This window comes from Schistocerca nitens, chromosome 7 (assembly GCF_023898315.1).
Source record: "Schistocerca nitens isolate TAMUIC-IGC-003100 chromosome 7, iqSchNite1.1, whole genome shotgun sequence".
Taxonomy (NCBI): Eukaryota; Metazoa; Arthropoda; class Insecta; order Orthoptera; family Acrididae; genus Schistocerca; species Schistocerca nitens.
This window is the reverse complement of record NC_064620.1, coordinates 266590073-266612445: the sequence shown is the minus strand read 5'-3', so window position 1 is coordinate 266612445 and position 22373 is coordinate 266590073. Positions and strand designations below refer to the sequence as shown.

At 47.6% G+C, this 22373-nt stretch overlaps 1 protein-coding gene across 1 annotated transcript in view; it reads right to left on the bottom strand.

Annotated features, from left to right (window-relative positions):
- Positions 1-22100, bottom strand: part of LOC126194801 (protein CASC3-like) — a 115533-nt gene extending 93433 nt beyond the window's left edge. The window contains exon 1 of the mRNA XM_049933111.1: positions 21909-22100. Coding sequence (XP_049789068.1) covers positions 21909-22010 — 102 coding nt within the window. The 5' untranslated portion in view covers positions 22011-22100. The remainder of the gene's footprint in view (positions 1-21908) is intronic.
- Positions 22101-22373: the final 273 nt, after the last annotated feature.

Genomic DNA, 22373 nt, shown 5'->3' with positions numbered 1-22373 from the left:
AATTTTCTCTTAGCCTTAGTGTAGGTCAGTCTGTCCAGGGTTTCGTACTTCATGATTTTCCTTTCTTTCTGTAGAATCCTGCACTCAGGCGAGCAAGGCGAATGGTGCTCTCCACAGTTGACACAGAGTATTGGGATGTGATGAGCGTCCGCAATCTCAGCATGTGACGCTGGAAGTACAGCGAGAAGACATATGGCCGAACTTCCAGCACTTAAAACACTGCATCAGGGGAGGCATATAAGGCTTTACATCACACCGGTGATCTATAGGTGGTGCATCTAATAAGGCATGACTTACACACTATCTGGGAATCATCAATCACTGAGTGTGTACCTACCACTGCAGGGCACGAAAGTGTCAACTGACAATCCCTGAAACAAGCGTAGAGAAACTACAGGTCTTCCTGTACTTCGCTACAATTTTCTATCTTTGACCTTTCTCTATAGATCCCCATGAACCATGGACCTTGCCGTTGGTGGGGAGGCTTGTGTGCCTCCACGATACAGATAGCTGTACCATAGGTGCAACCACAACGGAGGGGTATCTGTTGAGAGGCCAGACAAACGTGTGGTTCCTGAAGAGGGGCAGCAGCCTCTTCAGTAGTTGTAGGGGCAACAGTTTGGATGACTGACTGATCTGGCCTTTTAACACTAACCAAAACGGCCTTGCTGTGCTGGTACTGCGAACGGCTGAAAACAAGGGGAACCTACAGCCGTAATTTTTCCCCGAGGACATGCAGCTTTACTGTATGATTAAATGATGATGGCGTCCTCTTGGGTAAAATATTCGGGAGGTAAAATAGACTCCCATTTGGATCTCCGGGCGGGGACTATGCAGGAGGATGTCATTATCAGGAGAAAGAAAACTGGCGTTCTACGGATCAGAGCGTGGAATGTCAGATCCCTTAATCGAGCAGGTAGGTTAGAAAATTTAAAAAGGGAAATGGATAGGTTAAAGTTAGATATAGTTGGAATTAGTGACGTTCGGTGGCAGGAGGAACAAGACTTTTGGTCAGGTGAATACAGGGTTATAAACACAAATTCAAATAGGGGTAATGCAGGAGTAGGTTTAATAATGAATAGGAAAATAGGAATGCAGGTAAGCTACTACAAACAGCATAGTGAATGCATTATTGTGGCCAAGATAGGTACGAAGCCCACGCCTACCACAGTAGTACAAGTTTATATGCCGACTAGCTCTGCAGATGACGATGAAATTGATGAAATGTATGATGAAATAAAAGAAATTATGCAGATAATGAAGGGAGACAAAAATTTAATAGTCATGGGTGACTGGAATTCATAAGTAGGAAAAGGGAGAGAAGGAACGTAGTAGGTGAACATGGATTGGGGCTAAGAAATGAAAGAGGAAGCCGCCTAGTAGAATTTTGCACAGAGCATAACTTAATCATAGCTAACACTTGGTTCAAGAATCATAAAAGAAGCCTGAAGATACTGAAAGGTTTCAGACAGATTATACAACGGTAAGACAGAGGTTTAGGAACCAGGTTTTAAATTGTAAGATATTTCCAGGGGCAGATGTGGACTCTGACCACAATCTCTTTGTTATTAACTGTAGATTAAAACTGAAGAAACTGCAAAAAGGTGGGAATTTAAGTAGACGGGACCTGGATAACCTGACTAAACGAGAGGTTGTACAGGGTTTCAGAGAGGGCATAAGGGAACAATTGACAGGAATGGGGGAAAGAAATACAATAGAAGAAGAATGGGTAGCTTTGAGGGATGAAGTAGTAAAGGCAGCAGAGGATCAAGTAGGTAAAAAGACGAGGGCTAGTAGAAATCCTTGGGTAACAGAAGAAATATTGAATTTAATTGATGAAAGGAGAAAATATAAAAATATAGTAAATGAAGCAGGCAAAAAGGAATACAAACGTCTCAAAAATGAGATCAACAGGAAGAGCAAAATGGTTAAGCAGGGATGGCTAGAGGACAAATGTAAGGATGTAGAGGCTTATCTCACTAGGGGTAAAATAAATACTGCCTGCAGAAAAATTAGAGACCTTTGGAGAAAAGAGAACCACTTGTATGAATATCAAGAGCTCAGATGGAAACCCAGTTCTAAGCAATAAGGGGAAAGCAGAAAGGTGGAAGGAGTATATAGAGGGTCTACAAAAGGGCGATGTACTTGAGGACAATATTATGGAAATGTAAGAGGATGTAGATGAAGATGAATTGGGAGATATGATACTGCGTGAAGAGTTGGACAGAGCACTGAAAGACCTGAGCCGAAACAAGGCCCCAGGAGTAGACAACATTCCATTAGAACTACTGACAGCCTTGGGAAAGCCAGTCCTGACAAAACTCTACCATCTGGTGAGCAAGAGGTATGAGACAGGCGAAATACCCTCACAGACTGAATATAACAATTCCAATCCCAAAGAAAGCAGGTGTTGACAGATGTGAAAATTATCGAACTATCAGTTTAATAAGTCACGGCTGCAAGATACGAACGCGAATTCTTTACAGACGAATGGAAAAACTAGTAGAAGCCGACCTCGGGGAAGATCAGTTTGGATTCCGTAGAAATGTTGGAACACGTGAGGCAATACTGACCCTACGACTTATCTTAGAAGCTAGATTAAGGAAAGGAAAACCTACATTTCTAGCATTTGTAGACTTAGAGAAAGCTTTTGACAATGTTGACCAGAATACTCTCTTTCAAATTCTGAAGGTGGCAGGGGTAAAATACAGGGAGCAAAAAGCTATTTACAATTTGTACAGAAACCAGATGGCAGTTATCAGAGTCGAGGGACATCAAAGGGAAGCAGTGGTTGGGAAGGGAGTGAGACAGTGTTGTAGCCTCTCCCCGATGTTATTCAATATCTATATCGAGCAAGCAGTGAAGGAAACAAAAGAAAAATTCGGATTAGGTATTAAAATCCATGGAGAAGAAATAAAAACTTTGAGGTTCGCCGATGACATTGTAATTCTGTCAGAGACAGCAAAGGACTTGGAAGAGCAGTTTAACGGAATGGACAGTGTCTTGAAAGGAGGGTATAAGGTGAACATCAACAAAAGCAAAACGAGGATAATGTAATGTAGTCGAATTAAGTCGGGTGATGCTGAGGGAATTAGATTAGCTAATGAGACACTTAAAGTAGTAAAGGAGTTTTGCTATTTGGGGAGCAAAATAACTGATGATGGTCGAAGTAGAGAGGATATAAAATGTAGACTGGCAATGGCAAGGAAAGCATTTCTGAAGAAGAGAAATTTGTTAACATCGAGTATAGATTTAAGTGTCAGGAAGTCGTTTCTGAAAGTATTTGTATGGAGTGTAGCCATGTATTGAAGTGAAACATGGATGATAAATAGTTTGGACAAGAAGAGAATAGAAGCTTTCGAAATGTGGTGCTACAGAAGAATGCTTAAGATTAGATGGGTAGATCACATAACTAATGAGGAAGTACTGAATACGATTGGGGAGAAGAGAAGGTTGTGGCACAACTTGACTAGAAGAATAGATCGGTTGGTAGGACACACTCTGGGGCATCAAGGGATCACCAATTTAGTATTGGAGGGCAGCGTGGAGGGTAAAAATCATAGAGGGAGACCAAGAGATGAATACACTAAGCAGATTCAGAAGGATGTAGGTTGGAGTAAGTACTGGGAGATGAAGAAGCTTGCACAGGATAGAGTAGCATGGAGAGCTGCATCAAACCAGTCTCAGGACTGAAGACAACAACAACAACAACTACAACAACAACTACAACAACAACAACAACATGTTTTTAAAAGTACAATGTGGAACAGTGTATTAGAGTGTTACTTGAATGCAAAGTAACCACCGCAGCACATGTTTGGGGATGTGCACATTTATGAAATTTAATCACCTTTGCAAGAATTGTTGTTATTGTATTTACGTGTTTTTAATTAACTATTGGAAGCTTACAAGTAAATTTTTCTTAACTGGTTTGATTGATTTTTTAAGCATACATTGTTCAATAAATATTTTGGTCATGATGTTCAACTTTTACTTAAGGCCTAGTCCACTCGCTCCTAGACAACACCATGCAGTAGCTGTGTTCCTTCAGGAACTGATTAAGTAAGAACAGCAGAATTGCTAACTGAAGACATTGCCATCCAACAGCGACACTCAGCTGCAATTACCTGCCGTCTCTTCCGGGATGGGGATGCTGCTATTGGAGAAACACTGGCCAGCAAACTCTCATAAATACCCTCCATATTAGATTCTCACTCTCAGATGTACTCAGCTGTTCTCAGATGCTCACTGACACTCTCTGTACACGACTGCACAAAGATATGTATGAGTTGCAAACCACTGCCATCTCCATCAGCTGCTGACTTGAAGGTGGAGACTGCTGCAGTGGCAGACAAAATATCCACTCATCTACCTAGCACTTTGCCTCCATTATCAGCAGGCAACTACCTGTTCTGAGGACTGTACGTAGACAACTTAAGTGTCTTTGTACAACTGTGTCCCCTCTGAGTGACCACCTCCTGCTGGTGGCCAACGGGACAGGATGCCTGTTCAAGCCTGGGCTGGGGACAGCCCAGTCTCTCTGTCAATGTCCACCAGTTCCTGCATGCTTCCATTGGTGCAGATCATCGTCCAGAGTGGGCACATGCCTCACATGTCAATCTTGCTGGAAGCTACAGTCCAAGTACCATCCTTCCCAGTGCCACATTCTATGACCCAATGTGGGACTCTCACACATTGGCCACAGTGTGTGGTCTCTGCCAGCTACAGCTGCCCTGCTGACCTCAGCTGGTGATACTGCTTACGCCAGCTCCGACCTGAGGTACCAACTGTATGAGTTTGGCGAGTGGGCTTTATATTTTTGTGGCATTTGTTGTGCAGTTTCTGTGCATGCCAATAGTGGATAGAACCGACGTGCAAAGAAAGTTTTGGGTACAGTTTGACAAACCAGAGGACCTGCGGATCTTCACAGTTTAGGGAGAATTCTAGAGAGTACTATTTGTGGCCAGTGAGATAGAGAGTACTATCTGCAGCCAATATTACAATTTAGCATGGTTGGTTTGTGGGGTTGAAAGGACTAGACTGCAAAGGTCATTGGTCCCTTTCTCCATGACCATTAAAAACACACAGGGAATAAAAACAAGCAATGGAGATGACAAGGGACGACACAGAACAAGAAAGACACAGACAAAAACCAGAAAAAAATGAATTAAAAGCACACAGAGGTTTACAGTGGATGGCCGACCATGGAAACAAAAAAAGGAAAGGCCAACCACCAAGAGACACTCAAAAAACCCCACTCTAAAACTGTACGCCAAAGGCCAGATGCAACACACAAAAGAGACAAACCCTCAGATAGAGCGATAAAGGCCCCCTGCTTGAATAAAACTCAAAACTTAGCCTGCCAAGGCAGCGTCATCTGTTTAAAATGCAGGGAGCATATCAGGCAGCGCAAACATCTGTCTGAGCGCAGTTAAAAGCGGCAGTCCAACAAGATGTGGACCACTGTCAACGCTGATCCACAGCGACATTGAGGTTGGGTCTCGCAGCGCAATAAATGACCGTGCTTCAGCCAGGTGTGGCCAATGCGCAGCCGGCAGAGAACAACTGAGTCCTTGCGAAGGGCTCGCATGGAAGAGCGCCACACACCTGTAGTCTCCTTGATGATCCGAAGTTTGTTGGGTGAAGGCACGGTGTGCCATTCATCACCCCAGGTACCAAGGACTTTCTGCCGCAATACTGACTGGAGATCACATTCTGGAAGGCCAATCTCCAGTGCCGGTTCACTGATAGCCTGTTTGGCCAGTCTGTCAACATGTTCATTACCCGGGATGCCGACATGACCCAGGGTCCACACAAAAACCACGCAGCGGCCGCAATGGGCAAGAGTATGCATGGACTCCTGGATAGCCATCACCAGACGAGAGAGAGGAAAACACTGGTCGATGGCTTGTAAACCGCTCAGGGAGTCACTACAGATAACTAAGGACACACCTGAGCAAGAGTGGATATATTCTACGACGCGAGAGATGGCTGCCAGCTCGGCAATGAAAACACTGCAGCCATCCAGCAATAAGCATTGTCAGATTGTCCCCCAAGTGTAAAGGCATAACCAACACAACCAGCAACCATCGAACTGTCGGTACAAACTACGACAGAGCCGGGACACGCGGCAAGGATGGAAAGAAAGCGTTGGCGGAGGGTCTCAGGAGGGACTGAGTCTTTCAGGTCTTGTGCTAAATACAGCTGAAGGCATGGGCGGGGCACACACCACAGGGGTACACACATATGGGCCCGGAAAAGAGGTGGGAGAGTGAATAACTCAAGCCCAGAGAGAAGAGACCAGATGCGAACCGCAATCGGACACCCTGACCAGGGCCGCCGATCGGGAAGATGGATGACCGAGTTGGGGAACAGGAGACGGTAATTTGGATGCTCAGGCAAGCTACAAACATGTGCAGCATAAGCGGCCAGTAGTCAATGGCGCCAGATCCGCAATGGAGGGACACCAGCCTCCACAAGTATGCTGTTTACAGGGCTTGTGCGGAAAGCGCTAGTTGTGAGTCGGATCCCACAGTGAAGTATGGGTTCAAGCAACCGCAATGTGGAAGGCGAAGCTGAACTGTATGCCAGGCTCCCAAAATCAAGATGGAACTGAATCAATGCCTGATATAGTCATAGAAGGGTAGACCGATTGGTGCCCCAGCTGGTGTGACTCAAAAAACGAAGAGCGTTAAGATGGCGCCAACATGTTTGTTTAAGCTGCCAAACATGAGGGAGCCAAGTCAACCGGGTATAAAAAAGCAAGTCTTGGTGGCCGAGAACTGGAAGCCGTACGTGACGGCCCAAGACTGCACCCTGTGGATAGCGCCCTGTAATTGTCGTTCAGCAGCCTCAATGCCAGTGGAGTTATAGTATAGGCAAAAGTCATCAGCATACAAAGAAGCCGATACGGACATTCTCACAGCTGCAGCTAGCCCATTGATAGCAACTAAAAAGAGGCAGACATTCAAGATACAGCCTCGCGGAACCCCAGTCTCCTGGACTTGAGAGGAACTATGGGAGGGACCAACTCGCACGCAGAAGGAACGAAGCGAAAAAATTTTGAATAAAAATCAGGAGCAGGCACCTAAGACCCCACCCATGAAGCGTGGTGAGGATGTGATGTCATGTTGTATTGTAAGCCTTCCGCATGTCAGAAAAGACAGCAACCAGATGCTGACAGTGGGCAAATGCCATAGGGATGGCAGACTCCAGGCAGACCAGATTATCGGTGGCAGAGCGGCTCTTACAGAACCCACCCTGAGACGGAGCCAGAAGGCCCCGAGACTCAAGTAGCCAACTCAACCTCCGGCTCACCATGCGCTCAAGCAACTTGCACAGAAAGTTGGTGGCTAATGGGGCGGTAGCTGTCTGCCTCCAGTGGGTTCTTTCCAGGCTTCAGCACTGGTCTGACAATGCTTTCCCGCCACTGAGACGGGAACACACCCTCAAACCAGATACGGTTGACAAGGTCTAGGAAGTGTCGCTGGCAGTTTACTGAGAGGTGTTTGAGCATCTGATAGTGGATGCGATCCAGCCCAGGAGCTGTATCAGGGCAAGCAACTAGGGCACTTCGGAATTCCCACTCACTGAATGGAGCATTGTACGATTCGGGGTGGTGCGTACAGAATGAAAGGGTCCGACATTACAACCACTTTTTCAGGAACCGGAAGGCCAGTGGGTAATTCGTAGAAGCAGAACTCTGAGCATAATGCTCTGCTAAGAATTCTGCAATCGTTGGTTGGTTGGTTTGTGGGATTAAAGGGACCAGACTGCGATGGTCATCGGTCCCTTTTTCCAAAAAAAATTAAAACCACCCAAAGAGAAGAAAAACGAACAGCAGGAAAGACGTCAGACGACATGGGACAAGAAAGACTCCGACAGAGATCAGAAAAAACAAATTAAAACACACAGAGAGTGACGGTGGTTGGCCGACCATAGAGAAAAAAAGAGGAAAAGCCAACCACCAAGAACACATTAAAAACTCAGTTTAAAATCAGAGGCTAAAAGCCAGAATCAACACTAAAAAACATAAACACTCAGATTAAACGGTAAAAACCCCCTGCCCGAATAAAACGCAAAACTAAGTCCAGCATGGCAGAGTCATCTAGTAAAAGGGCAGGGAGCGTATCAGGCAGCACAAATGTCTGCCTGAGCACAGTTAAAAGCGGACAAGTTAATAAAATGTGCACCACCGTCAAAACCGCCCCACAGCGACAGAGAGGCGGGGCCTCACGACGCAATAAATAACCGTGAGACAGTCGGGTGTGGCCAATGCGGAGCCGACAAAGAACAACTGAATCTCTGCGAGTGTCGCACATGGATGACTGCCACACACGCGTCGTCGCCTTGAGAGAACGGAGTTTGTTTGGCGTGGGCAGATTGTGCCATTCAGTGTCCCAAAGCGAGAGAACTTCGCGGCGGAAGACTGCCCGCAAATCAGTCTCCGGGAGGCCAATGTCCAGGGTGGGTTCACTGGTGGCCTGTTTGGCCAGGCAGTCAACATGTTCATTGCCCGGGATACCGACATGACCAGGGGTCCACACAAAGACCACAGAGCGGCCGCAACGGGCAAGAGAATGCAGGGACTCGTGGATAGCCATCACCAGACGAGAACGAGGGAAACACTGATCGAGAGCTCGTAAACCGCTCAGGGAATCGCTACAGATGACGAAGAACTCACCTGAGCAGAAGCGGATATACTCTAGGGCACGAAAGATGGCGACCAGCTCAGCAGTAAAAACGCCGCAGCCAGCTGGCAATGAATGGTGTTCATAGTGATCCCCTAGAGTCAGAGCATAACCGACACGACCAGCAACCATCGAGCCGTCTATGTAAACAACTCCAGAGCCCTGATACGTGGCCAGGATGGAATAAAAGTGGCATCGGAAGGCCTCCGGAGGGACTGTCCTTCGGGCTTCGGGCCCCGTGCCAAGTCGAGCCGAAGGCAAGGGCGAGGGACACACCACGGGGGTGTACGCAGAGGTGCCCGGAAAGGAGGTGGAACAGGGAAAAACCCAAGCCCGGAGAGAAGCTCCTTGACGTGGACGGCGATCGGACAACCCAACCGGGGCCGACGTTCTGGCAGATGGACGACTGACTGCGGGAACAGGACACGGTAATTTGGATGCCCGGGCAAGCTAAAAACATGGGCAGCATAAGCAGCCAGTAATTGTTGGTGTCGTAACCGCAGTGGAGGGACACCTGCCTCCACTAGTATGCTGTCCACAGGGCTGGTGCGGAAAGCACCAGTAGCAAGGCGTATTCCGCTGTGGAGAATGGGGTCCAGCACCCGCAACGCAGATGGGGAAGCGGAGCCATAAGCCAGGCTCCCATAATCCAGACGGGACTGGATTAACGCTCGGTAGAGCCGTAACAGGGTAGACCTGTCGGCACCCCAGCTGGTGTGGCTCAAGCATCTCAGAGCATTTAGATGCCGCCAACACGCCTGTTTAAGCTGCCGGATATGAGGCAGCCAAGTCAACCGGGCATCGAAAACCACCCCCAAAAACCTGTGTGATTCCACCACTGAAAGAAGTTCGCCGGCAAGATAAAGCCGCGGCTCCGGGTGGACAGTACGTCGCCGGCAGAAATGCATAACGCAGGTCTTGGCTGCCGAAAACTGGAACCCATGAGCTACAGCCCAAGACTGCGCCTTGCGGATAGCGCCCTGTAGCTGACGTTCAACAGCTGCAATGCCAGTAGAGCTGTAGTAAAGGCAGAAGTCGTCAGCATACAGGGAAGCGGAGACAGAATTTCCCACGGTCGCAGCGAGCCCGTTAATGGCTATTAAAAACAGGCAGATACTTAAAACAGAACCCTGTGGCACACCGTTCTCCTGGACGTGGGAGGAACTATACGAGGCCGCGACTTGCACGCGGAAGGTACGATACGACAGAAAATTGCGGATAAAAATCAGCAGAGGACCCCGAAAACCCCATCCATGAAGCGTAGAAAGGATGTGATGACGCCATGTCGTATCGTACGCCTTCCAAATGTCGAAAAAGACAGCGACCAGGCGCTGACGGTGGGCAAAGGCAGTACGGATGGCCGACTCCAGGCTCACCAGATTGTCGGTGGCGGAACGGCCTTTACAGAACCCACCCTGAGACGGAGCCAGAAGGCCCCGAGACTCCAGTACCCAATTCAAGCGCCGGCTCACCATCCGCTCAAGCAACTTGCAAAGAACGTTGGTGAGGCTAATGGGACGGTAGCTGTCCACCTCCAGAGGGTTCTTTCCAGGTTTCAAAACGGGGATGACAATGCTTTCCCGCCACTGCGACGGAAACTCCCCCCCCCCCCCCCCCCCCGACCCAAAGACGGTTGTAAAGATCGAGGAGGCGCCGCTGGCAGTCCACTGAAAGGTGTTTCAGCATCTGACAGTGGATGCCATCTGGCCCAGGAGCGGTATCAGGGCAAGCGGCTAGGGCACTGCGAAATTCCCACTCACTGAATGGAGCATTGTAAGATTCTGGGTGGTGGGTGCGAAACGAAAGGCTCCGACGTTCCATCCGCTCTTTAATGGAGCGGAAGGCCAGTGGGTAATTGGAAGAGGCGGAACTAAGAGCAAAATGCTCTGCCAAGCTGTTGGTAATTTCGCCGGAGTCTGTACAAACTGCTCCATTCAGTGAGAGCGCAGGGACGCTGACAGGGGTCCGATAGCCATAGAGGCGTCGGATCTTGGCCCAGACCTGCGATGGAGAGACATGGAGGCCAATGGTGGACACATACCGCTCACAGCACTCCTGCTTGCTTTGGCGGATAAGGCGGCAGGCCCGCGCACACAGCCGTTTGAAGGTGATGAGGTGTTCAATGCAGGGATGTCGCTTGTGATGCTGTAGCGCCCGCCGGCGATCTTTAATCGCTGCAGCAATCTCAGGCGACCACCAAGGCACAGTCCGCCGCCGAGAGGACTCAGAGGAATGGGGAATGGCAGATTCGGCGGCAGTAACGATGCCGGTGGTGACCGATTGAACCACCGCATTAATGTCATCATTAGAGAGAGGCTCAATGGCGGTAGTGGAGGAGAACAAGTCCCAGTCAGCCTTATTCATAGCCCATCTGCTAGGGCGCCCAGAAGAGTTACGCTGTGGTAGTGACAGAAAGATCGGAAAGTGGTCACTACCACACAGGTCATCATGCACACTCCATTGGACAGACGGTAAGAGGCTAGGGCTACAGATTGAAAGGTCAATGGCGGAGTATGTGCCATGCGCCACACTGAAGTGTGTGAAGGCACCATCATTTAAAATCGAGAGATCGAGCTGCGACAATAAATGCTCAACGGTGGCGCCTCGACCTGTTGCCACTGACCCACCCCACAGAGGGTTATGGGCGTTGAAGTCGCCCAATAGCAAGAAAGGTGGCGGCAATTGAGCTACCAGCGCAGCCAGGACATGCTGCGAGACATCACCATCCGGTGGAAGGTAAAGACTGCAGACGGTAACAGCCTGTGGCGTCCACACCCGAACAGCGACAGCCTCTAAAGGTGTTTGGAGAGGGACAGACTTGCTGTGCAGAGTGTGAAGGACATAGAGGCAGACGCCACCAGACACCCTTTCATATGCTGCCCGGTTCTTATAATAACCCCGATAGCCACGGAGGGCGGGGGTTCGCATTGCTGGAAACCAAGTTTCCTGAAGAGCAATGCAGAAGAAAGGGTGAAGGCTGATAAGTTGGCGGAGCTCAGCTAGATGGTGGAAGAAACCGCTGCAGTTCCACTGGAGGATGGTATTGTCCATTGCGTCGAAAGGCGTGACAGGACTGGGAAGGCAGATTAAGCCGCTGGGTCACCTGCTGCCTCCGATGGAGCACCCGTGCAAGTGCTATCCATTGCGTCTGAGGGATCGGCGAGATCGAGGTCCCCAGCGGACGCAAGGATCACCACCTCATCCTCAGGCGCAGAGCTTTTAGGTAACGGTGGAGTAGGTGCCACCGCAGGTGCCTTGGTCTTACGGGTCTTCAAAGTCGTTTTCTCTCGCTGTTCCTTTGGTTGCCATTGTTGAGAGGACTTATTGGAGTCAGTCTCTGGGACCGAAGAGGATCGCAAAGCCCGTCGACACGCGACCTGTGGCTTCTTCACTCACTGGTTGGTGTCTGCTGTGCCGCTGGTAGGAACCTGGGAAGGGAGTGACCCAAGGGATCCCTTCTGAGTGAGAGAAGCCGAAGAAGACTTACGCTTCTCCGGCTTAGAAGTGGGGACTGGTGTCCCTGGTGGTTTAGTGGGTGCTGCTCCCGAGGTAGATGGTGTGGGAGCAACAGCGAGAGAAGGGGCCCCCATCGTCAAGGGGGCAGGTGAGGTCCTCTGACTATGAGAGCTGACTGTATATCTTGCAGCTGAAGGAGCTGGAGCTGGAGCAGGAGTGACAGTGGAGGCATAAGATGACATCATGCGCACGGGATGTAGCCGTTCAAATTTCCGCTTAGCCTCAGTGTAAGTCAGTCGGTCCAGGGTTTATATTCCATGATTTTGCGTTCTTTCTGTAAGATACTGCAGTCCGGCGAGCAAGGGGAATGAGGCTCTCCACAGTTGACACAGACGGGAGGCGGAGCACATGGAGTATCGGGATGAGATGGGCGTCCACAATCTCGACATGTGAGGCTAGAAGTACAGTGAGAGGACATGTGACCGAACTTCCAGCACTTAAAGCACCGCATCGGGGGAGGGATATAGGGTTTGACGTCACACCGGTAGACCATCACCTTGACCTTCTCTGGTAAGGTATCACCTTCCAAGGCCAAGATGAAGGCACCGGTAGCTACCTGATTGTCCCTCGGACCCCAATGAACACGCCGGACGAAATGTACACCTCGGCGCTCTAAATTGGCGCGCAACTCGTCATCAGACTGCAAAAGGAGGTCCCTATGGAAAATAACACCCTGGACCATATTTAAACTCTTATGTGGGGTGATGGTAACGTGAACATCCCCCAACTTGTCACAAGCAAGTAACCTGCTTGACTGGGCAGAGGATGCCGTTTTTATCAAAACCGACCCAGAGCGCATTTTGGACAAGCCCTCCACCTCCCCAAACTTGTCCTCTAAATGCTCTACAAAGAACTGAGGCTTCACGGATAGAAACGAGTCACCATCAGCTCTGGTACAGACGAGATACCTGGCGAATACACGTCACTGTCATTCATTGCCTTTCGTTCCTCCCATGGTGTGGCAAGGGATGGGAATGATTTGGGGTCATAAACGTTAGCTTTAAAATGAGCCCTCGAACGCTTAGAGACTGCTGGTGGCTGGCCGCCAGCGAGAGATGATGTACCACGCTTCATTGTGGGTCATCCGCCCTGATGCCACCTACTCCGACCAAGGGCCCTCCCCACGGGTGCCACCCAGCCGCAGCAATAGCCACCTGGCAGGATGGCCATTGCCGGGAGTCCTGATGCCCCAGGGAGATGGGCATCTACTCCTTGGCATACGTGGGGAGTTAACGGCGCAGGCATCAGTAGAGCGATCCCTGTGTTGTCAGGGGGCTACAATCAAAAGGGTACATGGTGGCCCCACCACAACGGACTGGCTACCGTGCTGGATCTTAGGTGCAAAAATGTCCAAGGTCATCGTCGAAGTTAAAAGCAACACTGCAGAGTGCAGCGTGGTAATCGCACCCAGGGACGTATCCTCGCCCAAGAGATGGAAAACGAGTGGGACACCATTGCAACGACGAAAAAGCTGGCTAAAGGTCTCAATGCACGACGGATACAGTGCACCATGTAAGGCGCCCTTCCCCAATTGGCTTGCTCTTCGGAATAATTTAGAAAGATGGAGGTCAAACCCGAGAGGGGACCATCACATAAGGCCGAAACATTTGAGTCTCCTTTTAGTCGCCTCTTACGACAGGCAGGAATACCGCGGGCCTATTCTAACCCCCGAACCCGCAGGGGGGTCTGCAATTGTGTCTGATTCAGTACAGACTGCTCCATTCAGGGAAATCCCAGGTGCGCTGATGGGGGTCTGATATCCACAGGATCGCCCAATCTTGGCCCAAACCTGTGATGGACAGGTACAGAGGCCAATGGTGGAGACATACCTTTCCCAGCACTCCTGCTTCCGTCGGCGAATAAGGCGTCGGGCTCAGGTACGGAGCCACTTAAAGGCAAGGAGGTGGTCCAGTGATGGGTGCCACTTATGATGTTGAAGGACCCACCTCTGGTCTCTAATCGCCTCAGCGATCTCCAGTGACCACCAAGGCACAGTACTCCGCCAAGGGGACCCGGAAGAACAGGGAATTGCAGAGTCCGCTGCAGAAACAATGCCGGTGGTTATCATGTGAACTACCACATCAAAGGCACCATGAGATAGAGGCTCAATAGTGGCAATGGAGGCAAACAAGCCCGGTCAGCCTCATTCAAAGCCCATCTGGGGAGGCTCCCAGGAGAGTGACACTGGGGCAGTGACAGAAAGAGCGGAAAGTGGTCACTACCACACAAATCATCATGTACACTCTATTGCACAAATGGTAGAAAGCCAGGGCTGCAGACCAAAAGGTCGATGGCTGAGTATGTGCCACGCACCACACTGAAATGGTGTGGAGGCACCATTATTTAAAAGAGAATGGTCGAGCTGTGCCAGCACTTGCTCAACGACAGTGCCTTGGCCTGTTGCCACCAATCCACCCCACAAAGGGTTATGGCCATTAAAGTTGCCCAGTACTAGAAAAGGTGGTGGCAGTTGGGCTATCAGCGCAGCCAATACATGCTGCGGGACATCACCATGCGGTGGAAGATAGAGACTGCAGACAGTAACAGCCTGAGGCGTCCACATCCAAACAGCGACAGCCTCTAAAGGTGTTTGAAGAGGGACACGCTCGCTGTAAGGAGAGTGAAGGACATAGACACAGACTCCACCAGATACACTCTCGTAAGTTTCCCGATTCTTATAATAACCCTGATAGCCATGGAGGACAAGGGTTCGCATCGCCAGAAACCAAGTTTCCTGGAGAACAATGGAGAAAAAAGGGTGAAGGCTGATACGTTGTCGGAGCTCAGCAAGGTGGTGGAAAAAAACTGCTGCAATTCCACTGGAGGATGACGTCAATGTTAGGATGGGAAGGCATGAAGTGCTGAAGGAGGCAGGTTACATCTCAGTGTCATCTGCTGCCACCGATAGAGTACCTGTGCGAGTGACATCCTTTGTGGATGAGGGTCTGGCGAGATCTAGGTCCTCAGCGGACGCCAGAATCACCACCTCATCCTCAGACGCAGAGCTTGTAGGGAGCGTTGGTATGGGTGCCTCCATAAGGTCTGGATTCTTGGATGCCTTCTTCCTTTTTGGTTTCTCTCGCTGTTCCTTCGGGGTTTCTGTCTGGGAGAGCTTCAATGGGTCAGTCTCAAAGACTGAGGAGGGCCGTGAAGCCCTACGACCAGCTACCTGTGGTTGCTTCAGCCACTGGCAGGTATCCGCTTTACCACTGGTCAGAACCCAGGAAGGGAGTGACCCAAGGGACCTCTTCCTGGCGAGAGCAGCCGAAAAAGACTTACGCTTCTGCAGCTGAGAAGTGGGGACTGATGTCCCCGACGGTTGGGGGCGGGGGTGTTGCTGCTGAAGTAGGTAGTGCAGGAGCAACAGGGAGCGAAGTGCCCCCCATCACCAAGGGGGCAGGTAGATTCTGACGGCTCTGAGAGCCAACTGTACATGGCGAAACAGAAGATGGTAGAACCGTTGTCGCAGTGGCGGCGTAGGTAGATGTCTTACGCACAGGATGGAGCCTCTCATATTTTCACTTAGCTTCAGTGTAGGTCAGGCAGTCCAGGGTCTTTTGTTCCATTATCTTCCATTCTTTCTGTAGAATGCTACAGTCCGGCGAGCAAGGGCAATGGTTCTCTCTGCAGTTAACACAGATGGGAGGTGGGGCACATGGAGTATTGGGATGTGAAGGACGTCCAAAATCTCAACATACGACGCTCGAAGTACACCGGGAAGACATATGGCCAAACTTCCAGCATTTAAAACACCGCACTGGGGGAGGGATATATGGCTTCACATCATAGCAGTAAGCCATTACCTTGACCTTTTCGGGTAATGCGTCACCCTCGAAGGTCAAGATGGAGGCACTGGTGGCAATCTTATTAATGCCTCGGACCCCAATGGATGCGCTGGACGAAGTGAACACGTCATCGTTCTGGGTTGGAGTGCAGTTTATCGTCAGACTGCAAAAGCAGATCCCTGTGGAAGATATGGGCATGATGGAAACAGTAACATCCCCCAGCTTGTGACAGGTGAAGAGCACCCGTGACTGGGTAGAGGAAGTTGCTTTGACCAAGACTGACCCAGAGCACATTTTGAACAAGCCTTCCACCTCCCCAAACTTTTCCTCTAAATGCTCCACAAAGAACTGAGACTTCGTTGACATGAATGATTCCTGATCAACTCGCATAGAGACGAGGTACTGGGGTGAATAAGCTTCACTGCCATCCTTAGCCATGCGTTCCTCGCATGGTGTGGCCAGGGAGGGGAATGAAATTGGGTCGGATTTTCTTAGGTTGAGGTTAGACCTCGATCGCTTAGAGACTGCTGGTGGAGGTCCACCAGCGAGAGATGATGTACTACGCTTCATCGCGTGTCATCCGCCCTGATGCCACCCACTCCGACCAGGGGCCCTCACCACGGGTGCCACCCAGCCTCAGCAAGGGCCACCTGGCAGGATGGCCATTGCCGGGAGTCCCGATGCCCCAGGGAGATAGGCATCTACTCCTTGGCATATGTGGGGAGTTAACGGCGCAGGCATCAGCAGAGCGATCCTTGTGTTGTCAGAGGGCTACAACCAACAGGGTACATGGCGGCCCCACCACAACAGATTGGCTACCATGCTGGATATCAGATGCAAAGGAGTCCATGGTCGTCGTAGGTGCAGAAAGCGACACCGCATAGTGCATGGTGGAAACTGCACCCAGAAATATATCCTCAACCCAAGAGATGGAGAATGAGCGGGACTGCAATGCGACGACGAGAAAAGGGGTTAAAGATCTCAATGCACTATGGGCACGATGCACAATGTAAGGCGCCCTTTCCCAATTGGCTCACTCTTCAGGAAAATTTTGAAGAATGGAAGTCAAACCCTACAGGGGATCATCACAGAAGGGCCGAAATGTGAGAGACTCCTTTCAGTCACCTCTTACGACAGGCAGGAATACCGCAGGCCTATTCTAACCCACAGACCCACAAGGGGGGATAATTTAGCATGTCATGAATTATGTGTATGCATTGTTGTCCAGACAATGTGAGACATGCCAACATTGGGGGCATGAAGCACATCAGTGTTCAGAGTCTCAATGGGCTCTGAACTGTTCTAAGAATTACTGTTGTTATTCCTTGTGCCTCTGTCTGAATGTTTTGTGACATATGTCCTTGTTTGGTGGTGTACTGTAAGTATATTGTTTCGTATTATCAGATAGAGGTTGCAGAAATGCCAGAAACATGGGAATGACCAAGCAGAAACCAGCTGAAGTTTTGGACAGTTTAACGACAGATAGCGAGAGCAGAAAAGCCAGTGCAGTGAAGGCAAAGTCAGTATACTTATTCCTTCTGTGGATCCTATTGCAGCTAGTCTAGTGGCTCCTTTTTTGAGTATACCAACTGAGGTTATGTCAGCAATTAATGAAAACTGGGAAGCTGCTGCTGGTTTGGGTAACTGGCCGACAACATACAATTGCATATGCCTAAGATACAATTAGTGAGTGACGCAAAGACATGTGCTATGTATAATGATGGGCTGAATACGGCACGTACATTTGAACAACTCAAGAAGGGACTATCAGCATTATGAGTTAGGATGGAAAATCCAAAAGGATTTGCCTGCCACCATTATGACTGCTAAGTGGTCGGACGAACTGGACACAGCAGCACAAAGTGCAGAATAAGCAGCCACATAAATCACAAGCTTTGATTTTTTTTTTAAACTTGCGATAAAAGTTACAATGAGAAATCACTTTAACAAAACACTACTCTGAAATTCAGGTTTTTAAAATATAATTTCTAATAATCACAACAATAAAACCACAAGATTTAATATAAACAACAGTTGCTACTATCGGCCACTGTAGCACTGTCACTTTGCTTTCTAGTTCTGTTCCACACATACTGGCACAACTTTGTAGTCTTTGTGACTATGACATCATGTTATCAACGGCTGTCAGCCTTACTGTTCAATTGGTTGGACTGTAGACAGACTGCCTGTTGGCTTCTGTCTCTGGTTCTTCGGCCAACATTTGTTTGATGATTTTATAGGCGTCACACTAGCACGAGTTGCTGGCATTATCAAAGCTTCACCCTCTGCCGCCACCAGCAGTGCATGGGGAAGCTTTGACAATGCCAGCCCCTCATGTTAGAGGAACGTCAGAAAAAACATCAAACAAATGTAGGCCGAAGAACCCAAGACACAAGACAACAGGCAATCTGTCGACAAGTGGCCATGAAATACTTAACAATTTTGTAGTTGCAGTGTAATTGCTGAATGAACTTAACTTGAGTATACTAGGGAGAGCCACCCACCCACCAACCCCCTCTCCCTACACACACACACACACACACACACACACACACACACACACACACACGCCTCAAGTGTCAATTAGTTCCAGTGAGTTACAAAAACACCTTCCTGGGAGGCACCAGAATGCCGATCTGGTGTGTTCCGGCTGAAATTAAGGCCAGGTGTGGATGTATGAGCCGCATTTGGAAACAATGTCACTGATCGCAACATTATGAATGTGAATGGATGGTCGGGCATAGGACATATGACTGCTGAAACAGAAAGCAAAGTGAATGTCGTCATAATAAGCATTCGTTAAACACCAAATAGAATTCCTTAAGCATCGGATGGTGTTCCAAGTAAAATAGAATACAGGGGCTCAAGTGTTGGTAACCTGTCGGTACCTTGTGGATAGGAACAAACCGAATTCTCCACAGTAGACATCACACACAATGATAAGGCATCATTCGAGTCAAAATGTTCAATTTCCGTACTGGACCAACGAATTTTCATGGATATATGGAAGTATTACCTCATGCCATTGTGGGTTACTCTGCAATTGTAGTGCTGGATTTTTTGAATCACACAAAACTGATCTTTCACAGCATAATGTAAAACCCAATTGGACGTTGTTCCACTTGGGAATGGCTGCTGCAAGTAAAACATTCTCACAAGGTTCGCCAATCATGAAGAATGAAATAAACTGTGTGTCATATCATGTATTAAAGCTCAATGTGCATGGTAAAGTATTGAGATACACAGGAAAATTACTGTGCGAGTATGGGTACTAACTTACCAAACACATGTTGTGTGTTACAGTCATTAGAACACAATGGGAACATTCCACATCAATGCAACTAAATTTAAAGATGGTTTTCACTCAACCTTCTCCAATTTTGATCAACTTTTTACAGGATGTAAAAACCTTCAACATCGCAGCGCGTCAGCAATCATTGGTTAATATATTAAAAAGCCAAATGCATTCAAGTAACTTCCCTTGTCTTGCGCATGTGCATAGATAGCGGGTCAGGCTTGTAAGTGAGCGACCATTTGTAGCTACAGTTTATGGCGGGTCATAGCCCATCGAACATAGGCCGGTGTGAGGTGGAGCGTACACCAGTAAGTTAAGTAGTGCTTTTGACTTTGTACATATGTACTGTTTGTGTTTTCCTTTTCTTTTTTGTTTATAAATGTATAGCTATGGTGTTCTTTTAATAATTGACAAAGGTCTTCTAGGCACTTGTGGGTTTTATTGTTGTTCTGAAGAAGGTGTAGTTACCTACGCCGAAACCTGGGTTAACACTTGACACTAGGTGCTTTTTTCGCAATCGAGGCGGGTTTTTAATATATTTTACAGGATGAATGCATGGGTCCTCAATGAAGCACACACCGAATTACAGTTTCATAAGCAGTATAGGGACGCCAGTTACCATGCCTGTGATAAGGCCATCAAGTTTGCTTCACTGTTGCTCAAGATCTCAGGTGACTCCCATGCTGAAACTTTGTGATTCTGCTCAACTCTTTAGGTACAACAGCCTAGTTGTTGAACATGTGCCCAGTGTACAGCAGATTTATCACAATTTTCTGTCAAAGTAGCTCACAAATCTAGTTTGGAACATTGAACTGGCTGATGCCCATACAGTAAAATGTCACACACACACACACACACACACACACACACACACACACACACACACACACACAGAGAGAGAGAGAGAGAGAGAGAGAGAGAGAGAGAGAAAGAGAGAGAGAGAGAGATGCTATCACTGTGGTAACCACTCACTATAAAGTAAGAAGATATATTCAGAATGCAACAATATTTATTCAGGAAGCTGATGAGGTGGAAAAAGCTAGTCAGGTCCTCTGAAAGGTAAACTTGGGCAATACTACAGCTCTGGCAGGGCTCCTTCAAAAGCTGATGACAGAGCAGAATGCATGAAGTCACCACCGTCCAGTAGCGACACCGACTGCTGCGACCTGTTATCGTTTCCAGAGGTGGTGAGGCGCTACTGCTGGAGGAATATTGGCCAGCAGGCTCTTATAAACACCCCCCCCCCAAAAAAAAAAAAAAAAAAAAAAAAAAAAAAAAAAAAAAAAAAAACACGTCATACCCTCATTAGTATGTGGTCATCCCTTACAGTTGTTATAGTTTTGTAGGCCCATTGTGTTTCTCTTCAATTCACCTCCCTCCCTCCCCAATCCACCACTATGTGATCAGAGACCAGGAATGGACATGGAGTGAAAAGCACACTCAGTATAAATTGCAGTTGTAAACTCAATTGTGAGTGCCAGCATACAACTTACTGATTTTCTGAATATAAATAAATAATTAAAAAAAAAAAAACAAAAAAAAACAAAAACAGTTACTTGGGCTTCTCAGAGCACGGGGAATGTTAATTATTGGGCTTGAACATTTTCTTGGGCACAAGATAGGAAAACCTATCAACTACCAGGTCTTGCAGTTTGCCTTATTCAACAATAGTTTTGCAGTCTATATAACAAATTTTCCTTTGAAACGTGTTAGTAAAACGGGCAATGGACAATGTGAATGATCTACACAACCCCAATATATTTCCCGCAAAATTAACGAGCCAAAATCTCTATTACATTATCTTCCTTCAGTGGTGCACTCTTTCTCCACCATTAATGCAAACATGTGCAGTCAAAAACCTGTAATTGACTAGAAACTTCTGTAGGACCTAACTGAATATGGGAGAGTTTTCAGTGCATTGTTCATAAACCCCTTGAGCTTTAATTGGAAAAGACGGTTTGAATTTCAGGAAGGGTTCTGCTACTGACTCAAATTATGCTGCATTAGTGGCGTTCCTCATTGTCTAAATGGGCACACAAATATTTTGTTCAAAGAAATATTGTGACAAATTGAATATTTCTATACATCTACGCTAACTCTAAAAACTGATTCCTTAATCAGGCAAGTTATAAAAAGAACTCTTCAGATCTAACTCCCTTTATGTTACCAGATGCTCTCAATTAATTCATTTAAAATTCACACCTGAAAAAAGCTGATTTGATCGAGGCCACGTCTGGCAATTTACAAAATAAGATTCTCATACGCCATGGACGTAAAGAACACAATGGGACTCCAATTCTTGTGCTTCTGATTCTGATTTCTAACAAAAAAATTTCTTGAAAGCGAAGCAACGCGTCGGTGCTAGACTTGCGTGTTCTGCCACATGGCTCTGACAGAAAAATAAACTACGCCGCTTGGGGAACTTAACAAAACACTGCATTTTCGATGGCAACCCTTACTGTTTAGTAATGTTCTGTGTCTATAATTCAAGAAAGGTTCATCCAAATTTTACACTTCCGACCTATATACACTTTATTTGGTAGATATTCGCTGACGTCTAGTAATGTTTCTATTCGTCAACATATGATGAAAAATTTAAATAAATTAGTTTTTCATACTTACTCCTTCTGAGCCTTTCTTGACGTCCAGACCATCGAAAGAGCTTTCTGACAATCCTTCAGACTCGCCAGAAGTTGTCTCTCTACGCCTGATTCTTTCGGACATCTTGTTTAATTACCTTACTGCCTTTTAAAATTTTCGCCTTTTACATACCTAACATGTACACAAATAACTTTGGCAGAATATGTTTTTAAGTTACAGCTTTTGTAACAAACAAAAAAAAACACACACACACACACACACAGTAGCACTTTTAATTATTTATTAAGGCACTTCAACAAATGTACGTATTTTGAGAGATCCAAGTCACCAGATAGATATATCACTTATAACTATATGTAAACAAATCAGCATCACAAAGGCTGTGAGTTGACAATATTGCCATTAGATACGATACTCTTCAATATTTACTGTATGAATATATGAATACAATACGACGAAAAATATGTTATGATAAAATATAAATGC